A 15,853-nucleotide genomic window follows, 5' to 3' on the forward strand; every position below is an offset into this window, starting at 1 on the left:
TCCCCTAAGGACACACTTAACCCTTTGATCGCCCCTGGTGTTAACCCCTTCCCTGACAGTGGCAGTACAGTACCAGTGTCCATTTTTAGCATGGATTACTGTATTATTGTCACTGGTTCCCTCAAAAGTATCAGTTAGGTGTCTGATCTGTCCGCTGCAATGTCGCAGTCCCACTAAAAATCACTGATCATCACCATTACTAGTAAAAAAAAAATAACCTAAATAAAAATGCAATAAATCTATCGACCTAGTTTGTAGACGCGATAACTTTTGCGCAAACCAATCAATATACACTCTTCACACCAATCAGTTGCATTTTTAAAAGTCCTACTTGCTGCATTTTTGGTGTGCAGTTCAAAGCTGCACCAAAAACACAGCTCCCCATTAAAATTAATAGAAAAGCATCAAAAGCACACCATGGTTGTGTTTTTTGAGTGTTTTTTTTTTTTTTTTTCCGAGTTTTATGTTTCACTGGTTCTTGCTGGGAGTTGGGTAACCAAAAAATGTTTTTGCATTTTTTGACGCTTTTTGGGTTTTCTTTTTCTCAAACAGAGCAGTGTGAAGGCAGCCTTATCCAGCTAAGAGCAGATAGTAAAGTCCATTATCTGCTATAAATAGCCCCTATAGGGTTCTTTTAGGACAACAACTTGGATTTACGTCTGCAGAATAAAATGGCAGTTGGGGAACAATCCTTTGAATATTTTTTTTAGAGGTTATAAAATAGAAATGTCTAAGAGCTTGTGAGGAAGGGAAGATGCTGCGTGCAAGTGTTTCCCACGTCCGTTTGAGATCAGTTCTAAGTGCCTTTTGAATTCCTTCACAGGTGCATTTTAGCTGCAATTGGCCGCCTCCTAAAGGCCCATACACACGATAAGAAAATCTGTAGGGAAAATTTGTCCGACGACCAATCTGCCGATTTTCGGATTGTAAGTATGGTGCTTTCGACAGCCGACTCCGACTTTTCGGCTAACAAAATCCTGATGTGCAGGCTATATAATTTTTGTCGTCAGTCAAAACAACGTCCGATTTTCGTCTCCTTAGTACAGATTTAGACGGAAAAAAATCTTAAGAGCAAGACTAGGCATGCTCAGAGACGAAAGAATACATAGAAAGCAATCCAACACATGACATCACTTCTGAAGTAGAATTCTGTCGTATGGGAAAATTTGTATGAAAATAACCTCTTCACTTTCCACATCAGACTAGCATGCCACAAAAAACGGACGATAATCTGATCGTGTGTACAGGGCTTTAGCTGCTTCAAGCTGCTTATGCTTTCTCATTGAATTGTATGGGATTAAATGCACTTACAGTATGTTGTGAACAGAAGCTTGTATCCACAGGCCCACAAACTGATTTTTTTCTTCGAATAACTTGAAAAGGCTCCATTGATTATTTTTAAAATCCAGAGAAAGAAAATTGTCAGATTTCAGCTCTTATTTATTCACTGCATGATGGGAATTTAATTGGTTACTTTAAAGTGAACCTGTTTGCTTATGAGGGCACCTTACATTACCTTTGCTCCTTTCGTTTCTCTGCTCACCCATGGCAGGGGAGCTGAGAGAAGGCAAGTATAACTAACCGTGGGACATTATTATTATTACAGGATTTATATAGTAATGTGTCAAAAGTATAACCGCGCTCTTAATATTATCTAAATAAAGATGCAGCTTATAGTGGTATAACACCTTAAACTAAATAAATGAAAAGAAGCTGCACTAAATGTGACCAAATACAAATAAATGTATAAAAAAATAAATAGGTAATCAAACTAATGAACAGTGTCCACAATATTGATGAAAACAATGTATAACCAATGATCGTGACAAGGGAGATATAAATAAAGTCCCACAATATTAAGAAGTCAATGTGACTAATAAAGTCCCAAAAGTGAGTGTCAAAAGATGTGTAAAAAGGATGTGAAGTCCTCCACCACAGTACAATATGTGTTCTCCAAGGTGCGTCTGTCAACAAAGCATGCCTTTTAGGCTTACCAGATGGTGGTAAATGATATGCCAAGCAAACTGACACTGATGGGTCAGATGGTGATGCCGACAGTAGATGTAAGCTGCTAGCAAACGTCAATATGGCAAATGAAGCATCGAACATCCGATAGACTCGGAGTACATAAACAGCACCCGTCCGGAGGGTTACCATAAAAGAGATGAAGAAGGCTCCATAGTGTAGTATGTTAAAAAATAAACACTTTATTAAAGCAAAGAAGAGAGTCACATTCAGTAGAAAGTTAAATCACTAAATCTCAACACAGCCAGCCGGCTTCCGTGTCGCCCGTCCTCCCGGGTTGGGTGGTGACGTCAGCACGCCGGTCCCTATGCGTTTCGTCACAGCTGAAGTCTTCCTGGGAGTAAGGATTTATATAGCAGCAACAGTTTGTGCAGCACTTTACAACATGAGGGCAGACAGTATAGGGCCCTGCTGAACATGAGGGCAGACAGTACAGGGCCCTGCTGAACATGAAGGCAGACAGGGCCCTGCCCCCCCGCCTAACACACCCCATGCTCAATGCACAGCAGAAAAGTAGATCTCCCTTCCCAGCCACTAATAGTGAATGATACTATGCAAAGGGGGATAAAGTATGTGGCAAGGATACACCAAGCTACAATACGGGGGTTAGATCATCAATCTACATGGCATGCTGTTGCTATGACAACACGTTAGAGGGGCGGAGCCTCCTTTTGCAAGTTTATGTATTTGTTTAAAAATCCAATGTTTACAATCACTTTAAGGGCTCTGTGTTTACTCCTTATAGTAGTGATTTTCTGCTGTTTTTGTACTATAAGGCCCCTTTCACACTGATAGACCAATTTGGTCTGCCTGTCAATTTTTAAGGCGGACTCAATAGGACCCTATATAGCTCTCTATGGAGCGGCGGGTGTCAGTGGACATGCATCCGCTGACACCTGCCGGCATCCGATCCAGGCCTCTAAAAACATGGAGATCCTTTCCCCATCAATCTATATCGGTTTGGATAGAAATGGACAGGCAGTCTGTTTCCATCCGACCACCCCATAGAAAAGAGCAGGCTGTATCCTAGATAGCAGAGAGGACACAGAGCTATCATCCGCCTGCTCAGCAGACAGATTCCTCACTGAACAGGCAGATCCACTTGGCAGAGTCTGCCCCATCTGCAAGGAGCATTAAGGGCTTAATTTATTTTTTTCAGCCCCATTATGACAGGTGGTACAAAAAGGATGCTGCTGCTACTAAATGTCTTGGTGACAGCAGATGCAGTAATGCTTATATCAAGCTTACCTGCCTGTGACAAGGGAGTCTGTCATGCATAATGTTATAAACCAGGCATGTCTGAAAATCTGCAAAACAAAGTTTTGGTCTTTAAAAGTTTATTTCAACCAGTTCTGGAAGGATTTGCCCCCTTAAGGACCAGGCCATTTTTTCAGATTCAGCACTGTGTTAATTTAACGGAAAATTGCGCGGTCATTCAACACTGTATCAAAATAAAATTGATGTCCTTTTTTCACCCACAAATAGAGTTTTCTTTTGGTGGTATTTGATTATCTCTACGATTTTAATTTTTTGCTCTATAAACAAAAAAAATAGTGACAATTCTGAAAAAAAAAACAATATTTTTCACATTTTGCCATTTCTGCTATAAAACATTCCCCAAAAAAATGTAAATATCAATTACATTTTAGGCCAATTTGTATTCTGCCACATATTTTTGGTAAAAAAAATTGCAATAAGCGTATTTTGATTGGTTTGCACAAAAGATATTGTGTCTACAAACTAGGGAAAAGATTTATGTAATTTTTACTTATTTTTATTTTTTTTACTAGTAATGGCGGAGATTTGCTATTTTTAGCGGGACTGCGACATTGCGGTGGACAGATCAGACCCCTAACTGACCTTTTTGACACTTTTGGGGGAACCAGTGACATTACTACACTAACCTGTGCTAAAAAATATGCAATAATACTGTAATAATGACATTGGCAGGGAAGGGGTTAACCTAGTGGGCGATCACGGGGTTAAATGTAAGCCAAGGGGAGTGTTTACGAACTGTGGGGGAATGGGCTTTTGAAATGACCATAGAGACCTGTGATCCTATATAAAAGGATCACATGCGCTCTGTGATCATTTCAGAGACGAATGGTCAGCTGTGTTTACAACAGCTGCCCGTCCTTCTCTCTCAGCGGGGAGCGATCGCGGGTGGCCAGCGGCAATCGCAGCCGCCGGCCCCGTGCAACGGTATCCACGCTGCCTAGTGGGGGCAGGAGCGTGTCGGCTGCGGCGCACGCTTGCCTTCCAATACTTTGCCCGAAGGAGGGGCTGCCTGCCGCAGTAAAACTGCAGTGGTCAGTCTGGAACTGGTTAAAAAAAAAATGTTGATCTCCGAGCCTGAAGATATATACTATTCTAAGAGTGGATTAAATATTTTGTTCCCTAAGCATATAGCTGGTTATTTATATTTACCACTCCATAAAGGTAATGAAGAATAAATGGTCTTTTTTCAAACTTTGCATACACTGAACAAAATTATAAACGCAACACTTTTGTTTTTGCCCCCATTTTTCATGAGCTGAAGTCAAAGATCTAAGACTTTTTCCATGTACACAAAAAGCCCATTTCTCTCAAATATTGTTCACAAATCTGTCTAAATCTGTGTTAGTGAGCACTTCTCCTTTGCCGAGATAATCCTGTGCAATAATCATGTCTAATCAGCATCTTGATATGCCACACCTGTGAGGTAAATGGATTATCTCGGCAAATAAGAAGTGCCCACTAAGGGAAGTACTTCATAATGAGCTAGTATGCGATGCATACTAGCTCATTATGCCTTTGTCTTTACAAGTTTTTTTTTTTCTCATTTTTTCGCAGAGGGTTTACTTCCTCTTTAATTGGTCAGTTCCTTCTGGACTCTAGTGGAAATTAATTTAAGCTCACAGGCCTGCCATTGCAGCTACAAGGGTTTTACTTTAGGTTATGGAGACTGCAAACAGAGCTGTGGATTACCCATTGTAGTGGGAGGGGTAAGCCTGAGACTCCAAGATAGGTGAGGACTATTGCTGCTTTAGCCCCACACAAATATAAGAAAGCATTGGTATTATGACCAATGGACTTTATGAACAACTGGAGTCTCTTTTGGGTGCACTAGATCAAAAAGATTGCTTTCATGTATTTCATACCTGATCTTTTACATAATGAGCTTCTTGAGCTTCATTGCAAATCATTTTTCTCTTTTGTTCATTGATGAACACAGCCCCTGATTTTCTTAACCATCGGTTATACTGCCCCCTACAGGAGTTGGATACTAGGCAGAAAAAAAGTCTGGCTTGACCTTCCTTCAGTGGGGGGTTGAGCTGAAACTGGCCTGGAGTACAATCAAGGGTCAGGGGTCTGCCCTAGTGGTCTTTCAACGGCCCTTGGCCACATACTTCCTGGTGCGTACCTTTCATAAGGGGGTTAGGCACTTGGCTCCTCCAGTGCGGTCTCCGTTGCAACCTTGGGACCTCAATTTAGTGCTCTCAGTCCACCAGAAGCCTCCTTTTGAGAATCTTCGGGCGATTCCCCTGCTTACTCTGTCCCAGGCCTTCTTGGTGGCTATCACCTCTGCGTGCAGGGTGTCGGAATTGGCGACGTTATCCTGCCGTTCACCTTACTTGGTGGTTCACAGAGATAAGGTGATTCTTTGTCCCTGTCCGTCGTTCCTTCCAAAAGTTGTCTGATTTTCATTTGAATGAAGACATTATGTTGCCTTCCCTGTGTTGTGTCCCAGGCCAAAATATCCAAAGGAAATTGCTTTGCATGCCTTTGATGTGATCTGGGCGATTAGGGCATACTTGGCAACTATGGAGTCTTTTAGAAAATCAGATTTACTATTTGTGCTTACGGATGGGCCTCGAAAAGGGTTGTCAGCTTCCTCTGCGACCATTTTCAGATGGATCAGACAGACAGTGATTCAGGCCTATTGCATCAAGGGTCAGGTTCCTTCTTTCCCTGTCAAGGCACTCTCTACTTGGGCGCTCAGTGCCTCCTGGGCCTTCTGTCATCAGGCATCAGTGACGCAGGTTTGCAAGGTGGCCACCTGGTCGCCGGTGCGCACTTTCACAGATTTCTATAAAGTGGATGTGTTGGCATCTGCGGATGCTTCCTTTGGCCGCAAGGTTTTGCAGGCTGCTGTTTAGAGGACCTGGTCCTCTTTGAGGGTGTATTGATTTCTTTTCAGGTAAGCTCCAGTTGTTTTGGTTAAGCTCCTGTTTACCTGGTCAGCTATATTTAGTCTTGGGAATTTATTTTTCGCTGTTCCCACCACTCATGTTTACCACTGCTTTGGGACGTCCCAATGGTTAAAAAGATCAGGAGCTGTGTCCGTCAATGAACATTAGAGAAATGGATTTTACAGTCAAGAATCCCATTATTTCTCTAGTAATGTGTAGCAGTTAGTGCAATTTTAACCATTAAAATATGTGCATGTTAGTTAAATGCATTTTGACATATGCAATATATTTAAGTATGAAATTCCAGTTTTAACATGACATCCCATTTTCTGCTTCAAGAGATAAAATGAAGGAGGCAGTCAGTATGTTTGTTCATCTGTCAGAGGAGTCTCCATATAGAAATAGAGCCAGAGCCCAGATGTTCATCTTTTAGTCGTTCTGACTGCTGCCTCTAAGCACTATGAACAAAGCCTGTAAATGCTATTTTCTATTTTTAGAACAACGCCAGCCGTGATCTTTTGGCAGTGGATTAACCAGTCTTTTAATGCCATCGTTAACTATACAAATAGAAGTGGAGATGCTCCCATCACCGGAAGGTAGGACAGTGTATTGTGTGAGGCTTTGTGCCAGCATCCTCAGTTCACACTGCTATAACTATGCCAATATGACTTTGGAGTCTTGCCATGTTTTGGAGTGAAATGAGTGACCTTGGGTCACAATTGCACTATGCTGGTTTAAGAGGGCAATTTATAGTCTATAAATGCTTATGTTTATGTGCTCCATGACTTCAGGGGTAGCTTTCTATTTTACAGTTTGACCTTTTCCTACTTATTCTAATGAGAGTACCTAAAGTTCTTGTAGTTAGGCTTTGTTTACAGAGGACAAGATCTATTTACTTTGCATTGATAAAACTTCCCAAGGCAATGCCTATTCTTTATAGGAATAGCAAATGGTCTAGTATGCACAATGTGTTTACGTCATTTTGCGTTAATTTTGTTTCTGCCAGCAACGTTTTGCAGGCGTTAAAGCTTGGAAAACTTGCCAAATGCCTCCATTCAAATCAATGGAAGTGCACCATAAACCTATTGTGTGGGTGTTTGCAAATCACTATGGGTATAGCTCTTATCCTCCCACACACACACAAAAAAAAAAACAGGCATTCGAAGTGTTTCATAAATTGCCTTCTAATGGCTCCGATTTAGTCTGTGTAAACTTAGCATTTGAAGTCTTTTATTTGCATTTAGTCTCCATTTATAAAAACAAATATGAATAGTGCATCCATCATCATGTGATCCATGACCAATTTGTATTACGAATGGATACTTAGTACTAAATTGTTTGCTAGCCATTGTCCGACAGCTGGATGCAGCTATAAAACTTTCATGGTGGAAGTGTCTAACGGCCTGTTCATGGAACTGCAGGAGTGCCTTTGAAAAAAAACTTTTTTTATATTCTTGCAAGTTCACTTGTCTGGTGATAAATAAAAAAGCTGCTGTGAAACCAAAGATCTGTTCCTGATGCATATCCGCCATATGACAGGATCCCAGTCATTAAAGCAAACAGTCATGGAAAGAACAGCAGGCTGCCATTCCTGATCACTGTGAATATACCAACTTTCTAGGTGTTATGCCTTTAATACTTTTGCACTGTCCTGGATCAAGTATGCAGAGTATGACCTGGCTTTAGGTTAATCTTCCTGTTTTGGGTACTTGTTTCTGGTAAGTGACTCCGTTTTTGTAAGCCAGATCCAGGTCCACAAAACAGCTGACAACTGGTATTTTCAAGAGTTCAGTAATGGCTGCCCTCATGTTCCCTTTTGACAAGTTTACGGGAGTTTAGCAGGGCATACAGAAACGGTGTCATGTGAAAGGACCTCTTATACATCCTAAATCAAGGTTAAACTTAAAGTAACAGTGGTGTTTATATAATGGTTAAGTAGCAAATATCTACGATGTATGTTATTTAAAATTGACAATTCCAACAATGAAGTACTATATAAGGTTTATTAACTAATCAAGATACCCAATACTGACCTGCTATATACAGAGCATGTGTTTCGGAAACATAATATTGTAGATCAGTTCCTTAACACACTAAATTTCCACTTACCTTTCATTATTTCATGTAATGCTTTTCCATGCCCATGCAAACACTTCTACTTCTTGTTGTTTTAGCCAACTGGGAACAGCTTATGTTTCTGCCACCACAGGTGCTGTTGTCACAGCTCTAGGACTTAACGCACTAACCAAGGTATTTCATGCATTTGGACTTATTTTGTATTTTAATTACTTGAATGACTAATACCCATTTCATCAGTGTTCACTTCTAACTGTCCACATCCAGCAGGTCATAAGGAAAACGGGTAACCTAAAACCATACCTCGAAAATGTCCCTTTGTTTTCAGGGAAAAGTGTTCTAATTCTGTTCTGTGCCATTCAAAACTTGTCTTAAATATCTGATGTTATATCTGGGCAAACCGCACACTCCACTAACACTTCCTTCCTCCCCTTACCTAAACACTTCTCACAATCCAGCACTTTCCTGGCTGCTTCACCACTGCTCTGTCTTACTGCTTTCACAGGAGACACTGAGAGCAGAGGGAGCCATAGGCTCCTGCTACTGTCAGTCAAACCCTGTAAGGAGGGAGCAGGGGGCATGTCCAAGGTACCTATGGTCGCACACAATTCAACTTCGGAAAGTGCCTGCATGGGAGGTCTGTCAGCTTGCTGAGGGGGGCACACACAGAAAGGAGGAGCGGAGAGCATCGATGGGGGACTGAAAGAGGAGGTGCCACCACTCTGTGCAATATGTTTGCACAGAGCAGGTTAGTATAACCTCTTTTTTTTATTTTAATTTAAAACCTTTTTATCGCTTTAAGCCCTGGTTCACACTAATACGATGCAGGAAACGCACAAGATTTGCTGCGTTTCCTCACATCGCACTCCAAAGCAATCACAAGGCCTCCATGAGATCTGCTGCGGGTGTCAATGTTATCTTAACGACACCCCAAAACAAATTGCAAAACGCAGTGCAATTGCCAAAATCGCATCGCGTTTAAGGTGCGCGGGGAAAAAAAAGGGTCCTGCACCTTTTTGGTGCGGATACAATGTGATTTTAGCCATACAAAATGTACGGCTGAAATCACACCACACAGATATTGCATGTGATGTTTACAGGAATGCGGTGTGATTCCTGTGCGAATCACATGCAGTGTTTTCCACGCAGCAGTGTGAACATAGGCTATAGCTAGGCTCTGGACAGCATTATTTTCACAGGCATAGCTTCCTCTTCCTCTTCTCCATTTTTGGAATCATTTTTACTAAATTTTACCTTTTTAAAATGAAATGCTCTTATGTCATCACTGAGTCCTGAATATTCATCTTCGCATTGCCAGCTAAGGTAGAGGTCTGAAGCACTCCCTACTTTTGTTTCTGTACAAGTAGGCATTCTCTCAAGAGCTCTCCGGGTTCATGTAGTGACCTGGATTTTGGGAATGTACTTAGCTGTGCAGTGAACAGTTGAGTAGGTGGAGGCGGAGAAGGAGGCACATTGCTAATGCTATTCTGTTAGCAAAATATGCATACCAGCAGTTATATGCTTTATAAATGAACGTGTAGTTGTAATGTGTAGTGTAGTGAGCTGGCTTATTGGATTTACTTAAGCTAGCCATAGATTTTTTTTTTTTTTTTTTCCACCCAGCAGGCTGAACAAAAAAAAAAAATGAATGGATTCCTCCTTTCTGATAGCAGGACTCTCCACTTCCAGAATACAATGATCCGCAGCTGCAGAGGATTGGCTGCAAATCTTCTTCTGTGGAAAAGGTATGGAAACAAATGGATTGAAATTTGCTAAACCGGCCGAATTTTGATTCATTTATGGCCAGATTAACTCCACTGCTGCTGCTCTAAATCTTTCACTTTGCTGGGAGTCAGTCTGTGGAGTGGATAAAGCTTCCATTTGTCAGGAATGTGCAGAGTCTTCACTATCAGTCCTGCTTCACGGATAAGCTGTCAGCAGGGTGCAGAGACTTTACTTCTTCTGCCCTGCTCTACTAATCAGTTTTCAAAATGTTCAGTAGAGGGAGGGACATGTAACAAAGAAGAGATTATAGCTTTAAAAGAGAAGTGTGACTTAAAAAAAAAAACAGCCATACTCACCTAGATGGCTGCATCACTGATTTTTTTTTTTTAAAGCCCGTAGCGTGTGAAACACACTCAAAAAGACTTAACACCCGGTGCATAAAAAGTGCACACACGCAAACGTGAAACACACAAAAACTGCACAGGGTGTGCGAATGGTCTGACCTCCGAAGAGGTTGGACCTATACCTTGATCCCCCGGGGCGCAAGACTCCTGAAGGGAGACCCCATGAGAGAGGACGAACTAAGCCAGAAGGCCATGTCCACCCCCTCCCAAGACTTTCAAGGTAGGCCCAGAGACCCACACCGTACTCGTCGTGCAGGAAAAAAGGTGACAGTGAAGTGACACACTACAAAGAAAAAGCACACACAATAAAAAGGTTGGGAAGGGGAAGTGGAGAGGTGAATTAGTGCCAATGTGTAAAATACAAAGGCAGGCCTTCCGGCCGGAATAAAAATTCCTCTGGTCGAAGCCAAAAGGCCTAGCCCAAGAGGCAGGTGCTGAAAAAGTGTGTAGGTGCAGTGACCAAGGTGCCGAAAAACTCAAGGCGAGCTGCCCCTCACCAGTGAAAATTATGGCACCCCTGGGCTGCCACCCAAGGGGCACATACACCACGGGCTTTTTCTATCTCGGCCCAAGGCCAGACCCAGTGTAGCCCTATCCTACCAGGAGGCATCAGAACTTTAGACAGCTTAGGGTGAACCTACCTTCAACTGGGGACAAGCCTTTTGCAAGGCCAGATTCAACCCAGGAGGAAAGGCTCTCCCACCGCCATTCCTTACCAATCACATCCAGGAGCAGTACTAACTGGCCACGGAACCAATCCAGTTTTCTCGCTCCCTTCAAACTGGTAGGGGCGGACCCATTCAAATCAGAAGGCAATGGATTCGGCTTTCTCTGACATGGCTTACTTCCCGGTCCTCCAGTTACGCCCAGAGCGCCCCGGTTCCTTTCAGCCCCATGCCGATACTAACCATCAGGGTCCATACCAATTGATAAGAACAGATACTACACTTGATCTTAGCCAAAAGGCCGAGAAGCGATCACTGATCCTATAGCTGCAGCTGTCCTCCGCTGCCTCTAAAACCGAGAGCTAAGCGATCGAAGACCTCTGATTGCTCAGTTCTCAGTTTTCAGCCTACAGAGAGCTGGTGACTTGTCGGTCACCAGGCTCTCTGCTCTGCCCCTCTTCACTGGTGGATAGGGTGGGAGCTGCTGGCTCAGTCTCCTAGCAGCTCACTAAGTGGCCTGGACCAGCTCTGTAACGTCAGACAACAACAGTGGGTGAAAACAGGTCAGAACAAACTGCACTCCTGTGGTCCATAGAAGAAGTACAGCCAAAATAGCTTTGGCTGTACTTCTCCTTTAAATGATTGTCTGGTAATTACTGAAAAAACTGTTTCAAAGCAAGCTTTTATACAATACAATAGACATTACCTTAAAGTGATTGTAAATGATCACCTTGTAAAACAACCCATTCAGTTTAAAATAAAAATGAAAGGCAAAACATTTGTGTAAAGATATAAAAATAAATATATAAAAACCTGTTTGTTTTTTTAAAAGTGATTACATTCCCTCTGTTCTCAACTGCATAAGAGCTAAGGGAAGGTGAAGCTTCAGCACACTGATCTTCCCAGTGAATGGCTGTTCAGATGATGAGGGGTTGTCAGGACAAGTCTGATCATTGGAGAAAAGCAGGTTGAGATCCCAGCATAGTTAGAGAACTGACCACACTGTGTTCTCATGCCTAGTGTTTTCAATTTTCAATAGGAAGGCAGAGAGCCTGGCAGGAACACCAGGGATTTTACACAAAGGAAGTAATACAAAGAGAGCAGGATACTTTTTCGTACAAGTACATGGTACAGCAGGCACATAATCAGGAGTATGAAATATTGCGTAAACAGTGGATATAAAAAGTCTACACACCCCTGTTTAAAATGTCTGGTTTCTGGGATGTAAAAATAATGAGACAAAGATAAATAATTTCAGAACTTTTTCTACCTTTACCCAATTCAGCACCGGAAGGTTTTACCCCCTTAATGACCAGGCCATTTTTTGCAATTCGGCACTGCGTTGCTTTAACTGACAATTGCGCGGTCGTGCGACACCGTACCCAGATACAGTTGATGTCCTTTTTTTTCCCATATACAGAGCTTTCTTTTGGTGGTATTTGATCACCTCCTGCGGTTTTTCGTTCTTTCACTATAAAAAAAAGTGTCAATTTTGAAAAAACACCAATATTTTCTACTTTCTGCTATAAAACATTCCCAATAAAAATTTTTTAAAAAATCAAATTTTTTTTATCAGTTTAGGCAAATTTATATTCTGCTACATATTTTTGGTAAAAAAAATCCCAAAAGCGCATAATAATTGGTTTGTGCTAAAGTTATAGCGTTTACAAACTTGGGAATTATGAACAGTTCCAAATATCAGTCAATATTGGCACCAGACCTTCAGGCTTCTGCTAGAAAGCTAAACATGAAGAGGAACTTCATCTTGCAGCATGACAACGACCCAAAGCATACCTCAAAATCAACAAAGGAATGGCTTCACCAGAAGAAGATTAAAGTTTTGGAATGGCCCAGACGTGAATCCGATTTAAAATCTGTGGAGTGATCTGAAGAGGGCTGTGCACAGGAGATTCCCATCGCAATCTGACAGATTTGGAGTGTTTTTGCAAAGAAGCGTGGGCAAAAATTGCCAAGTCAAGTTGTGCCATGCTGATCATACCCAAAAATACAAAATGAGTGTTGTAATAAAATCAAAAGGTGCTTCATCAAAGTATTAGTTTTAATGGTGTGCACACTTATGCAAACATATTTTAGTTTTTTATTTTTACTTCCTTCCACCTAAAAGATTTCAGTTTGTTATTCAACTGAGTTGTACAGTTTATAGGTCACATTAAAGCGGTAGTATACTTTGCTTTTTAACTTTTACCTACAGGTAAGCCTATAATAAGTATCTCCTAAACCTGCACGGTTATTCACCCTGCATGCAGCCGGTGACACCAGCGGTGCATGTGCTCTGAAGGTCTAGCGTATCTTGCGGGACCTTCAGAACTCCTTGCCAGCTCCTTGCTGGAAAGTGAACTCCCGCACACATGCCACTTACTGCGCCGGAGCCGCCAAACCCAGAAGAGACACAGAGGGAACATGTCAGCTGCCTTAGCGGTGTCCAGGCGACCATGTCGGGGCTTCGTTCTAAGGTATTTCATAATGTGCTAGTATGCAATGCATGCTAGCACATTATGCCATTGTCCTGCAGGGTTTGTTTGTTTGTTTTTTTATGGGGGGGGGGAGAGATACAACCGCTTTAAAGGTGGAAAAAGTTCTAAAATTATTTATGTCTCATTTTTTTTTTACATCACAAAAACCTGACATTTTAACAGAGGTGTCTTTTTATATCCACTGTACACCTTCTTTAACCTTTAAGCCTATTTTTGACACATGTTTACAAGTTAAAATCTGTATTTTTTGCTAAAAAATTAACCCCCAGGCATTTATATACAGTGGCTACGGAAAGTATTCAGACCCCCTTAAATTTTTCACTCTTTGTTATATTGCAGCCATTTGCTAAAATCATTTAGGTTCATTCTTCTTCCTCATGAATGTACACATAGCACCCCATACTGACGGAAAAACACAGAATTGTTGACATTGTTGCAGATTTATTAAAAAAAGAAAAACTGAAATATCACATGGTCCTAAGTATTCAGACCCTTTGCTGTGACACTCATATATTTAACTCAGGTTCTTTCCATTTCTTCTGATCATCCTTGAGATGGTTCTACACCTTCATTTGAGTCCAGCTGTGTTTGATTATACTGATTGGACTTGATTAGGAAAGCCACACACCTGTCTATATAAGACCTTCCAGATCACAATGCATGTCAGAGCAAATGAGAATCATGAGGTCAAAGGAACTGCCTGAAGAGCTCAGAGACAGAATTGTGGCAAGGCACAGATCTGGCCAAGGTTACAAAAAGATTTCTGCTGCACTTAAGGTTCCTAAGAGCACAGTGGCCTCCATAATCCTCAAATGGAAGACGTTTGGGACGACCAGAACCCTTCCTAGAGCTGGCCGTCTGGCCAAACTGAGCTATCGGGGGAGAAGAACCTCGGTGAGAGAGGTAAAGAAGAACCCAAAGATCACTGTGGCTGAGCTCCAGAGATGCAGTCAGGAGATGGGAGAAAGTTGTAGAAAGTCAACCATCACTGCAGCCCTCCACCAGTCGGGGCTTTATGGCAGAGTGGCCTGACAGAAGCCTCTCCTCAGTGTAAGACACATGAAAGCCCGCATGGAGTTTGCTAAAAAAAACACCCGAAGGACTCCAAGATGGTGAGAAATAAGATTCTCTAGTCTGATGAGACCAAAATAGAACTTTTTGGCCTTAATTCTAAGTGGTATGTGTGGAGAAAACCAGGCACTGCTCATCACCTGTCCAATACAGTCCCAACAGTGAAGCATGGTGGTGGCAGCATCATGCTGTGGGGGTGTTTTTCAGCTGCAGGGACAGGACGACTGGTTGCAATCGAGGGAAAGATGAATGCGGCCAAGTACAGGGATATCCTGGACAAAAACCTTCTCCAGAGTGCTCTGGACCTCAGACTGGGCCGAAGGTTTACCTTCCAACAAGACAATGACCCTAAGCACACAGCTAAAATAATGGAGTGGCTTCACAACAACTCCGTGACTGTTCTTGAATGGCCCAGCCAGAGCCCTGACTTAAACCCAATTGAGCATCTCTGGAGAGACCTAAAAATGGCTGTCCACCAACGTTTACCATCCAACCTGACAGAACTGGAGAGGATCTGCAAGGAGGAATGGCAGAGGATCCCCAAATCCAGGTGTGAAAGACTTGTTGCATCTTTCCCAAAAAGACTCCTGGCTGTATTAGATCAAAAGGGGGCTTCTACTAAATACTGAGCAAAGGGTCTGAATACTTAGGACCATGTGATATTTCAGTTTTTCTTTTTTAATAAATCTGCAACAATGTCAACAATTCTGTGTTTTTCTGTCAGTATGGGGTGCTATGTGTACATTCATGAGGAAGAAGAATGAACCTAAATGATTTTAGCAAATGGCTGCAATATAACAAAGAGTGAAAAATTTAAGGGGGTCTGAATAATTTCCGTACCCACTGTATGTATGTGTATATATATATATATATATATATATTATTTTTTTTTTTTTAACAAAGGCTCGTGAGAATAAAAAGGCGGTCCTTGCAATATTTTTGTCATGTGGTATTTGCGCAGCGGTCTTTCGAACGCAATTTTGTTTGGGAAAAAATACACTTCACTGAATTTAAAAAAAAAGTCAAGTTAGCCATATTCTTTGTATATTGTGAAAGATGATGTCACACAGAGTAAATAGATACCTAACCTGTTACAGTTTAAAATTGCCTACACTCATGGAATGGCGACAAATTACGGTACTTAAAAATCTCCATAGGCGACAATTTAACATTTTTTAATGGTTACCAGTTTAGAGTTACAGAGGAGGTCTTTTGCTAAA

The 15,853-nt window shown here is 41.8% G+C and overlaps 1 protein-coding gene across 1 annotated transcript in view; it reads left to right on the forward strand.

The window, feature by feature from the left end:
* SFXN1 (sideroflexin 1) overlaps positions 1 to 15,853 on the forward strand; it is a 96,217-nt gene that overhangs the window by 34,022 nt on the left and 46,342 nt on the right. Inside the window, exons 4-5 of the mRNA XM_082256213.1 lie at positions 6,695 to 6,793; positions 8,372 to 8,447. Of these exons, the coding sequence (XP_082112339.1) occupies positions 6,695 to 6,793; positions 8,372 to 8,447 (175 nt within the window). The remainder of the gene's footprint in view (positions 1 to 6,694; positions 6,794 to 8,371; positions 8,448 to 15,853) is intronic.

Source organism: Pelophylax lessonae (assembly GCF_965119305.1).
Source record: "Pelophylax lessonae genome assembly, chromosome: 4".
Taxonomy (NCBI): domain Eukaryota; kingdom Metazoa; phylum Chordata; class Amphibia; order Anura; family Ranidae; genus Pelophylax; species Pelophylax lessonae.